Source organism: Muntiacus reevesi, chromosome 14 (assembly GCF_963930625.1).
Source record: "Muntiacus reevesi chromosome 14, mMunRee1.1, whole genome shotgun sequence".
NCBI classification, from domain to species: Eukaryota; Metazoa; Chordata; class Mammalia; order Artiodactyla; family Cervidae; genus Muntiacus; species Muntiacus reevesi.
The window spans coordinates 9631751-9644077 of NC_089262.1; the positions used below are offsets into that span (position 1 = coordinate 9631751).

The window sequence follows — 12327 nt, forward strand, 5'->3', positions numbered from 1 at the left end:
TTCTGGGAAAATCAAGTGCTTTGAGTCTTAATTTAATCAGTGATATTATATTAAGAAAAAAGTGAGTAGACTATGAAATCTAAGGCAAGTAAACAACTTTCAGAAAGATTTTATTTAAAAACGACAATCACGTTTGTATCATTTAACAAATGGCCTTTCAGAAATATCATTCCTGAAGCCATAGTTTCGACTCCTCTTAGGTCACAATACATAGGGAACCTAATGAGAATTTCAAAATATAAAATTAGAATTCAAATTGATGTTGCAAAATTCAAATAAATTAAAGACTGATCAATGCAAGGAAAAATAATGCAAAATAGCAATACAAATGGGGAGAAAAACAGACTATTTTAAAGGGTAGATTATATGATCATGTGGGTCTTCCCAGGTGGTTCAGGGGTAAAGAATCCGTCTGTCAATGCAGGAGATGCAGGCGACACTGGTTCGTTCCCTGGGTCGGGAAGATCCCCTGGAGGAGGAAATGGCAACCCACTCCAATATTCCTGTCTGGAAAAATCCCATGGATAGAGCCGCCTGGTGGGTGAGCTACAGTCCATGGGGTTGCAAAGGGTCAGACACAACTGAGCGACTGAGCATATATGATCATATATAGAAGAAAATGCATGAGAAACTAACAGATCTCAAACTCTCAGAAAAACAATGATGTAATGCCTTATGTTTTTTTAAGCATGATGTAAAAGAATGGTTTCAACAGAGAAAGACTGAATTCTCCCTTTGTGGCATGGCTGTTGAGACTGTGGTGTGGCTGATGAAGACTGATACTGATCACACAATTAACAGACTTTTTTCTTTAATACAAAATTTTGTTTAATTTCCGTCCTGGTATGTTTTCTGTCATTTGAGTTAGAACTCCGTTGACCAAATCACCCACCTTAGGGGATTACTCTACTCAATTGAACCTTCTTATGGCAAACATTTGAGGTGAAGGGTGCTTTATCAGCTCTGTAAACACTCCGTTCTCATCTCAGCTGCTCTGCAAACAACCCCTTCTCCCCTCAATCAGCGCTTAAAACTCCACACTTCTGGTCTCTTTGGGGAGATCTTTAAAGTAGCCTCTTTAGCAGTTGACTTGATACTTCACCATTTCATGCTGTTCATGAAATTATCTGTTTTCTGTAGAGCTACACAAATAAAGGTTTAGTGTGTAGAGAGAAAAGAAAAAACAAACAAACAGACGTTTTATGTGTTATGTTTGCTTGAAAGAAGGGAAGAGAGATCTTTTTCAATAAAAATCAAACATCCTATTTTGATGAGGAGGTGGTTACATGCATTATTTACTGAAAGAGGAAAAATAAGAACAGAGTAAAATACAAGACTCTGGCACCTGAAGAAACTTGGGGGATGGAATATAAAGTAGGGTTCAACAGAAGAAAGAAAAACATTTATTTATTGTTTTGTATTATTTATCTTTGCTTTCATGCATATTTATATAGATAGAAATATGAAACCATTAAATACTTTTACACATGCTATAAAATACAAAGGAAGCAAACAACAAGCTAATTAAATAATATTCCTTCTGCAAGTTTAGAAAATAAAGATGGCTGAGGTGACAATGGGCCCAAGAACATGGCCTACAATTTTTTTCTTTTTAGATTTTTTTTTTTTTGATGAGGTATGTTTCTAAAGTCTTTATTGAATTTGTTACCATATTGCTTCTGTTTTATGTTTTGTTTTTTTTGGTCATGAGGCATGTGTGATCTTAGCTTCCTGATCAGGGATCGAACCCACACCTCCTGCATTGGAAGGTGCAGTCTTAACCACCAACTGCCAGGGAAGTGCCAGCCTATAGACTTGTAAAGTTATTACTTAAATAATAATGACTTTATCATTTCAGAAATGAGGAAACTACCTAACCTACTATATTCCCAATAGTATTATCATCTAGAACTGAACCATAAATATCTTTCCAAATTTCTGCATTCTGCACAGCTTGATCCGAAGTAAGCTCAATGGAAAGATGTTGTATTCAGTCGCTCAGTCATGTCTGGCTCTTTGCAACCCCATGAATCGCAGTACGCCAGGCTCCCCTGTCCTTCACTATCTCTCAGAGTTTGCTCAAACTCATGTCCACCGAGTCAGTGATGCTATCTAACCATCTCATCCTCTGTCGCCCCCTTCTCCTCTTGCCTTGAATCTTTCCCAGCACCAGGGTCAACGAAAAAATATCCAAGGGTAAACTTAACACAATTCTTTTTAACTTGATATGTCATTATGTTTGTGGGGGTTTTTAGCGGTAATGGGATCGTTATTAGTGTTGATGATTATTGATGTTGTTGCTTGTTGCTGTTGTTCAGTTGCTCAGTTGTGTCTGACTTTTTGCGACCCCGTGGACTGCAGTCCACCAGGCTTCCTAATGTTGTTGCTGCTGTTTTTAAATTTTATCAACCGATCTACCAGCAAACACTCTGTTCTCCTTAAGCTGTAATTAGACTTTGTATTTCTACCATTTTGGTGAATTGATATAGCTAAGAATCTGGAAGCTCTCCTTGGTTTTAAGATGATATTTATCATTAGACTCATTAAAAATTTCCAAATGAGTAATAACGTACCCCTGACTTTTTAGACTTAAAAGAGGGAAAAATTTAAACTAAGAGGTTATAGAGGATCAAATCTGACTTGTTCTAATGGGAAGCAATCATTTTTATAATTTGAAGTAACAGCATTTAATAAATAATAAACTGTTAATATTCTACCTTTCGTGGACTCAAATGATGATTTTAATTGAAAATGTTATTTATATTTTATTGAAGAATAGTAGTAAAATTTTATGAAAGTGAACTAGATGTATAATCCCTCTATAACTTAGTGAAGTAATAGCTATTACTGCAGAAAATTAAAATTTTAAAATGCTTTCGCCATCCAGGCAAATATTTCCATCACATTCTTCTTCCTTTTTTATTGTAATATTTGTCAATCTCATCAGGATATTTAGCAGATTTTCCTTGTAGTGTACCTATGATAATTCATTCTTTATTACAAGCTGACACTTGCACCATAGAAAGCTTGTTTTCCCCACTCAGGATCACATTTATCCAAGAGGAAATTCACAGGACTATCATCTCAGCAGATGTTGGCTATTTTTGCTAGTTCAGAAAGATGTTATGGGGGGTTGTCACAGTCAAGTATTTGTGTTAATCAAATGACTCCTACGTTGACAGTCACTGAAATGTTTGAGTTTGCAATAAAAATCTGTGTTATTTAGTTTCAGTCTGATAGACTTCACCACACACAAATCCATGAGTATCACATAGTCTTTGTCTGGCTCTGCTCCTTTATTATATGAGCTCTGATTTGGACAAGCCCTTATCCCAGACAAAAGGTATGTTTTATTTAAACAGACACTCTAGTTAAAAGAATGCCTCTTCAAATTTTCACTGTGAGAAGTGAGGCCTCAGACACTGGGTGGATGGTCCCAGAAGAGCAGGTGGGGGTACTGGCTCCACCATCCCACTCTTCACTCACTGGCCTGGTCTCTCAGCTGCAGCCACAGGATCCAGCCTCCCTGTGCAGGGAGAGAGGAGGGATGCGTCTGGGGAGAAGGGCCCCTCTGGGGGCGCCGATGAGTGGGAATCACTGCTGATTCGGGCAGTGACCCTTTTTAGGGTCACTTTGCTGCTTTGGGGCCACCATGCTGCTTCCTGTCTCAATCCCATCCTGGTGCATATGGGTCACTGCTCTGCTATCTCTGCCTCCCTACAAAGACCATATCCAAGCCCAGGGAGGCTGGCGGGTCATCGCAGAGCCCGTTCCCTCCTGCTGGGACTGGGTGGTGCATAAAGGTCTGCAGGTTTTGTTGCCAGCTAAACACCGGTACTTGTCATCTGCCTCTACAAGGATTAAATCACAAGATGCTGCGACTGCTGACCTTCAATGTCCCTGAGAGGAGTTCAGGGTGGAGATCTGGAATGAGGCACTATGCTTGGGGCAGAACTGGCAGAACAAATCTTCAGCTAGTTATTTTCAGGAAATGGTTTTACGAGCCCAATCTCTTCACATCAAGAAAAGCACCAAAATCATAAATGCTGACATCTGTTCTTCACAAATAGCAGCAACCTTCTGCAAAATGTATGCCTGATTGCATGTATTCCCCTTTCACTAAAATCACACATACACTGACTTTCCCCCATACCTCTTTGGAGAAGTTTCTCAGAGCTCTCTGAGATGCTGTCTTCCAGGCTATAGTCCTCATTTTGCCCCAAATAAAACTTAACTCACAGCTCTCATGTTGTGCTCTTTGTTGCTGTTGTCGACATTGTCCAGCACCGGCTGGGGTGCCTGAGCACAAAGAGTCAGAGTGAGGTCTGGGGTAGGGGCAGGAGTTATTCTTCAGGCCATAATCCCTGGCCTAAGCGTGGCCCACAGACTGCCAGCTTGGCTGAATAGAATCCAGTTGACTTTGTGTGTGAGTTGTGAACCCTACTGTATGCATCACCATCCACCAGCCTGCAGCAGAAAACAGGCAAGAAGTGAGATCTGCCAGTCCTGATCCTCCAACATGTACACAAATGTATACAAATGCATGTACATAAGTCTCTAACATCAAAGTTAGGTAACTTTTTGGAGATAAAATTGCCAACATCCATTGGATCATAGAAAAAGCAAGAGAATTTCAGAAAAACATCTACTTTTGTTTCACTGACTATGCTAAAGCCTTTGACAGTGTAGATAACAATAAACTGTGAACAATTCTTAAAGAAATGGGAATACCAGACCACTTTTCCTTGTCTCCTGAGAAACCCGGATGCAGGTCAAGAAGCAACAGTTAGAACCGCACATGGAACAACAGACTGGTTCCAAATTGGGAAAGGAGTACGTCAAGGCTGTATACTGTCACCCTGCTTATTTAACTTATATGCAGAGTACACCATGAGAAATGCCAGGCTGGATGAAGCACAAGCTTGAATCAAGATTGCCAGGAGAAATATCAATAACCTCAGACATGAAGATGACACCACCTTTACATAGAAAGAGAAGAGGAATTAAAGAGCCTCTTGATGGAAGTGAAAGAGGAGAGTGAGAAAGCTGGCTTAAAGCTCAACACTCAAAGAACAAAGATCATGGAATTCAATCCCATCACTTCATGGCAAATAGATGGGGAAACAGTGGAAACAGTGACAGACTTTATTTTCTTGGGCTCCAAAATCACTGTGGATGGTGACTGCAGCCATGAAATTAAAATACCCTTGTTCCTTGGAAGAAAAGCAATGACAAACCTAGACAGTATATTAAAAAGTAGAGACATGACTTTGCCTACAAAGGTCCCTATAGTTAAAACTATGGTTTTTCCAGTAGTCATGTATGAATATGAGAGCTGGACAAAGAAAAGGCTAAAGGCCGAAGAGCTGTTTCTTTTGAACTATTATTCTGGATAAAACTCTTGAGAGTCCCTTGGACTGCAAGGAGATCAAACCAGTTAATGATAAAGGAAATCAACCCTGAATATCCACTGGAAGGACTGATGCTGAAACTGAAGCTCCAATACTTTGGCCACCTGATGCAAAGAACCAACTATTGGAAAAAGACCTAATACTGGGAAAGATCGAGGGCAGGAGAAGGGGACAACAGAGAGCAAGATGGCTGGGTAGCATCACCAACTCAATGCACACGAGTTTGAACAAGTTCCAGGATACAGTGAAGGACAGGGAAGCCTGGCATGCTGCAGTCCATGGGGTCACAGAGAGTCAAACACCACCGAGCTAACTGAACCACAACAGTTCTTTGGTTAAGGAAAGCCTGGGGGACCTTTCTGACCACCCAAAGGCAGACTGTACTCCTTGTCTGAGTTGAATTCTGGGATTGAAATTAATCTTCGTAATAAAGTAACAGGGGTGAGAGGCTAACTATGGAAGCCAAGAAGGAGGGATGGAAAAAGACGCTGTAGGTTGGGTATAGGAGAAAAAGCTAAGTGAGAAATCGCCTTCGGTGGGGAGATTCAGGAAGCTTTAACCTGGCTCATCTTCAAGGACTACAGCTGTTTCCTGCTCTTCTCTGTATAGTCATCTCAGGGTATCTCTCAGTTCTAGCACAATCTATAACTCAGGATGGCCCTAGTGGTGTCTGGAGTGATGGAGGCCCAGGCTCAGTCAGCACAGGGTTGAGCAGGACATGGAAGGAAGAGAAGCCACAGAAGATAATGCCAGATAGATGCAGAGCTGCAGCACTGAGGACCAAGGATGGACACTGTCCCACAGCCCCACGCCCTGCCCAGAAAGCAGCAGAAAGACACACTGGGCGGAGCGAGGGGTCACAGTACAATCCTAAGTTATAGGTTTTCCAGGAAAAAAACGAGAATACGTGTTGTTTTGTGCTGCTATTAATACTTTGTCTTCAGTTTTGTCTGGAATGTTCATTTAGCCTTTAACATACTATCTTCTTTTCCCAGTTCATTTTTTCACATTGAATGTCCTTTTCTGAAACTAAACTGAACACGTGTGAGGACTAGAGGTCAGTTTAAGCTTCTTTGGGTCTGGAGCCCATCAAGTACATGGTTTGTCTTCAACGGATACTGACTGATAAGACTATAGGAGACCATGAGGCTCTCTAGATGAAAGTGGGTATATACTTATTTAGTTTTTGAATGAAGTCCTTTATAAATGCAAGGTCAATCGAAATGACTGCTAAGAGCCCAGGTTCCAGGGCAAGACTGCCTGGGTGAGAGGGTTTTAAAGACTGGCTCTCTACAACCTGTGTGACCTCAGGCAGATCACTCAATGTCTCTATGTCTCAGTATTCTGATCTACAAAGTGATCATCATAATACCACCTCCTGCACAGGCCAGTTCTAAAGATTAGTAAATATATTCAAAGCATTTAGAGCCATCCCTGAGCGTGGCAACAGGTCTGTGCTTTTGTCATCCTGTCTCACCTACTTGATGTTATGGTTTTTCTATAGCAATTCAATGCTATAGAATTGTTTAGGACAGTACCCTTGACTTCATTCCTGAGCGGTGACTCCTTGAAGACTGGCAACTGGCCTTCAATTCCCCTGCCCCACTCTCCTCAAAGTATCTCTGGAAATGATCTACAGATGGAACTGAAGGACCCCCAGCCAGTGGCCTTACTTAATGGCAGAGAGGTAAGACTGGAGAGGCATCTTGGCAACCAGCCTGGGTCCAAAGTCCGCAGCCCCTGAACACTTCACGTCTAACAGGCCTCCTAAGACCATGTCCTCTTCTCATAAGGAATTAGGGTATTTGCTCTGGCTCTGGACGCTTCCTAAAGGTCTGCACCAGTGGCGGCACTAACAGTGGGGTGCATATAACACAAGGGATGGGAAAAAATGACCCTCTGAATATGGGAAAGCAATCTTAAAGTGTTTCTTTATTAAAGTTTAATCCTGAATTTACTAGTCATAATTTAATAATATTGTATAATACATAGGTAATTCATAAGGGACAGATATGTGCATGCTGTGTGCTTCAGTCATGTCTGACTCTTTGGGACCCCACAGACTGTAGCCCACCAGGCTCCTCTGTCCATGGGATTCTCCAGGCAAGAATACTGGAGTGGGTTGCCATGTCCTCCTCCAGAGGATATTCCTGACCCAGGGATGGAACCCACATCTCTGACATCTCCTGCATTGGGAGGCAGATTCTTTACCACCATGGCCACCTGGGGAAACCAAGGGAGAGGCATATACCTGGACTAAAGGCATTTTCTCAACCATGTGGGTTCTGATAGAGACAGTCCCTGGAGTTGCATGGTAAGCCGGGGAAGGGAAAGGGCTTGTGATGAATTCAGTGTAGGAAGGAGGAGTAATCTGAGCCAGTGGGAAGGAGAGAGAGCTTGTGGTTTTACGCCCAGGAGCTAGAGCAGTGACGTCCCCCCACCTATCCTCAAGAGACCACCCCGGCACTTCTGGCAATTTCTGTAGCCTTGGGCAAAACAGCACAGTTCCTCAAAAGTGCCTCAAGTTCAAAGATGTGGGCAGGAATGGTGTCTTGGACATCTGGATGTCACACCTCAGCAGATCTCAGCCGGAGCAAGAGATCACTGTTACAGGGAAAAGGCCGGGCAAACAGATTCTCCCGTCTGAAGCACTCAGACACTTCTGCCTTCTTTCAGAGGAGAGACAGGAGAAAAATCACTAGCTCATTCATTCAGCCTGGTTCTCCTCTGACGACGGAGGCCAGGAGGCAGCAAACTCTTCCTGTAAAGGGTCGGAAAGTGAGCATGCACAGCTTTGACCGACCATATGATCTCTGTCACAGCGGTGACAGCAACTACAGATGATCTGAAAACAATTGGGTGTGGCTATTTATGGACTCAGAAATTTGGATTTCATAGGATTCTTACACATCACAAAATATTATCCATCTTTTGTTGGCAAATCATTTTAAAAGGTGATGATCACTTTTAACCCAGAAGCACTACTAAAGCAGGCGACCAGATGGATTTAGACCATAAGCCACAGTTTGCCAAACCCCGGCTTAGAGAAAACACTAGTTTTGCTGTTGTCATTGTTTCTTTAAAAGTGTGAGCATCTTTCCCTTGTCTCTAACTTGGCATTGATGAATAAAATAAAATACTTTTTCCTCTTGCAGTTGATTTTTCATTAAGCCCCCAGAAGTTTATCAACAAGAGCTAATTCTAAAAGTATATGAATATGGAACAGGGAACCAACATAATACCTTTTGTTGTCAGTTTTTCTTCAAATTAGATATTGAATGTCACTGAGATGGTTATCATCATCTTTTATAAAATTACCTTAGCTAATAATATGCAACAACTAAATACAAAAATAGTCCAGCCCCAGACTGAAGCAAATTAAGCAGGCTGAAGGTAAGAGAAACTCTGACAGAAGAATAAATGGGTATTCTTTCTGTCTAAACCAAGATATGTATTATTAACACTGGATGGTATTTACAACATCAAGAGTAAAATAAAGGAGTATTTTGTACCTTTCTTCCTGTGATAGAGTGAAATATTGAAATGCAAATATCAATAATCAGTTATAAAAGCAACTTAGCTTGCCTGGATTTCAAAACATATAATTTAGTGTCATAATGCAGTTTAACAGAATTCCTATGATCTACTTCTTGGGAACTGGAAGTTACAACAGTCTGAAGATGCAGAACCTGGTGCCAAGTCCTGGACCACAGCTTCAGCATCCCCATATCCTGGCCCCTGACTGGGATAACATGTATGATTAGAAATGCAGGCAGCTCTAGTGTCTACAACCAGCACCATAATATTCTCTAAGTTTACTCAGCCACGGGAGGCTTTAGACCAAGTTCAATTCTCTGTATCTTCTTAATTATATTGATTTTATAGTTAAGCTAAGTGTTCTCCAACAATTTAATCGTGACCTTTAACTAGTTATTTTGCAAACAGCTTCATTTTCTGGAAAACACTTGTCCTTCTTCACGTGGCCTGTGGTTGTGTTCAATTCAAAATATATATTTAATCCAGGAGAGCTAGAGAGTTGAACCATATATGAAAGTGCCAGTGACCAACCGCTAAATTATAATTTCCTATGATTCAGCCTAATAGTGTGTATGAAGTAAATTCTCAGTTGGCCTTACCAAATATGCTACATTTTTAGTAAACATGTTTTTTTCCTCCCAAGGTTGCCAAAGATGTAGAAAAGTGTTACTAACTTAATGGTCTTCAACTGCAATTCCATGGACTGTAGCCCTCCAGGCTTCTCTGTCCATGGGTTTCCCAGGCAAGAATACTGGAGTGGGTAGCCATTCCCTTCTCCAAGGGATCTTCCCAACCCAGGGATCAAATCCAGGTCTCCTGAATTGCAGGCAGATTCTTTACCATCTGAGCCAGCAGGGAATCCCCAAAACAGGCATACTGTACCATTAAAAATACACTTACCAGCCTTAGGTAAGTACATATGTCTTTATATGTTGTGTGTTTTCTTAAAGCAATTATGCTCATTAAATACATTAATAATGATTTACAAAAATTTTAGTACTACTTCTTTCGATTTGCCTGTGTAACAAATTATGCTAACCCCCAACCCCCCTCCAGACTTCTTTCATTTACAATCTACTCAGGGAGCTCAACTGGAGTCATATTTGATTTTTTATCATCATCAGAAATATTACTGAGAAAAGCAGGTCATTTCATAATGCTCCTGAGGAGAAAGGATACCAACACACACGTGTACACACACACATGTGCACACACACACACACACACACACGCATGCATGCACACACGTGCACACACATGCATGCATGCACACATGCACACACACACACACCTTTCACGAGGGAGTGTTATTTAAGCTTCCAAGCAGACCCACCCATCTGTGGGAGGGCCACACCACTACAGACAGACTACCCCCCTGTGGAGGGGTCCCCCTGGTGTGGACAGCCCCCCTCTGGGACAGACCACCGCCTTTGCAGACAGGCCACTCTGCCGTGGACAGACCACCCCGCTATGGAGGGGTCCCCCTGGTGTGGACAGCCCCCCTCTGGGGCAGGCCACCGCCTCTGCAGACAAGCCACCCTACTGTGGACAGACCACCCCTCTGTGGAGGGGTCCCCCTGGTGTGGACAGCCCCCGGGGGTCCTGAATACACACCTGTGCTTGTGCGGTAGGTGCCCGTGTGTGCTGGCGGCAGAGGGTCCCCCTGGCTCTGGCTGAGACTCCTCATGGGGGGCTTCTGATAGACGCGGTCTTCATAGATGGGGTCGATGTGGTGCTCCGGGGACTGCAGGGCCCGCAGCTCGGGGCCCAGGTGGCCGTGCTGGCTGCTATACGAGGCCCGGGACCCAGCTGCAAGGAGGGAAGAAGGAGACGGTCAGACCCGCCCAGCGTTCAGACGGAACTTGGTTTATCCAGGACATCTTCAAATTTGGGGAGGGGGACAGAAACGTTGAAATCTGCAGAAAATCCAATGAACGGCGCACAACAGTAGCAAGAGTTCAAGCTCGTCAGCTTATCGGCATCACCCAGCCACCTCGCTTTGCTCCCGAGCCTGATCTCTGAATATGGGTGATAATGATCCTGAGATAAATCCATGTTGAACAGGGCCAGCGGAACACATTTTTCTCAGCCTAACAACCGGAGCAGGTTTCCTCACTGAAGAAGTCAGGCAGACTGAAGTCACCCCTAAAAAGCTCTTATTAGTCCACAGTTCTTGCACCTGAAATTTTACGGTAGCCTTTCTTATTCAAAGTATGAGCAGGTGAATAAGCCACGGAGGCAAGCCATCTTGATGCTGTTCCAAAAAGTGGACCAGAAACTCATCCTCATCAGTGGTTTTTCTCTGGACAATGAGTGAACCAAAATGTTCAGTCTTATAACAGCCTAAATCCCTGAGAGAGGCAGATTTTAAAGAAAAAAAAAAAGGTTTTTAAGTGATATTTCCTTTACTCTTACCCTCCAAATGGAAAGATCTGCATCTACTCTACCTTCCTCTGAAATGGTTCAAATGGTTGCCACAAACTGGCTTCATTGCTGAATTGAGGTTACACATTACTGTAAATCCTAATTTGTGTCTTTGTACCTTTTTTTTTTTTTGGTTTAGTGTTTTTTGTATTGTGTGGGAAGGGCTCTGGCTTTGAAGCAGTGCTGTGGACCAGGAGTCTGCACAAGAGGAGCAGAGTCTTAGGAGGGCTAAGAGCTTGAGCTGACACACAAGAAGATGTTGATTGAGAGCGAATATTTCATCGGAGGGATGGCCAGAATCCCACGAGCAGACATGCCAGGGGAATGCCAGGGGAATCATCTCCGTGGGCACAGATGGAGTGGAGGACATCTAGGGACACTGACGGGGCACCAAGGAGAGATGGCTACCCAGAGATGGTGAGGACAGAACCACACAAACCCAAGTGAGGCCACAGATGATTTTAGCAAGACCCTTCAGATAAATCTCCAAAGCTAGTAGTCTGCCAGGTACACTTGGATTTAACTGTCAGCTGCCTTTGAACAGTCCCAACTGGGAACCCTCCATTTCAGCTTAAAGGAAGAGGGAGTTGCAATTTCTTGATTTTAATGGTGTTTGTGGGAAGCTCTCCCTCTCTGTCCTGCCGGTCCACCGCCTTCACTGCTGGACACTTGAAAGCCAACATCTTCGAGAAAACCAGATCTAAAAGAGACACCCCAATGTTCATCCTAGCACTGTTTATAATAGCCAGGACATGGACGCAACCTAGATGCCCATCAGCAGACGAATGGATAAGGAAGCTGTGTTACATACACACCATGGAATATTACTCAGCCATTAAAAAGAATACATTTGAATCAGTTCTAATGAGATGGATGAAACTGGAGCCCATTATACAGAGTGAAGTAAGACAGAAAGAAAAACACCAATACAGTATACTAACGCATATATATGGAA

General features: G+C 42.8%; 1 protein-coding gene across 2 annotated transcripts in view; it reads right to left on the reverse strand.

The window, feature by feature from the left end:
- Window positions 1–12327, reverse strand: part of CTNND2 (catenin delta 2) — a 1077052-nt gene that overhangs the window by 410220 nt on the left and 654505 nt on the right. The window contains exon 8 of one of the 2 annotated variants that reach the window (XM_065905365.1): window positions 10563–10757. In XM_065905365.1, coding sequence (XP_065761437.1) covers window positions 10563–10757 — 195 coding nt within the window. Of the gene's footprint in view, window positions 1–10562; window positions 10758–12327 lie in introns of those variants that run through there. The other variant, XM_065905368.1, reaches the window with a different exon arrangement.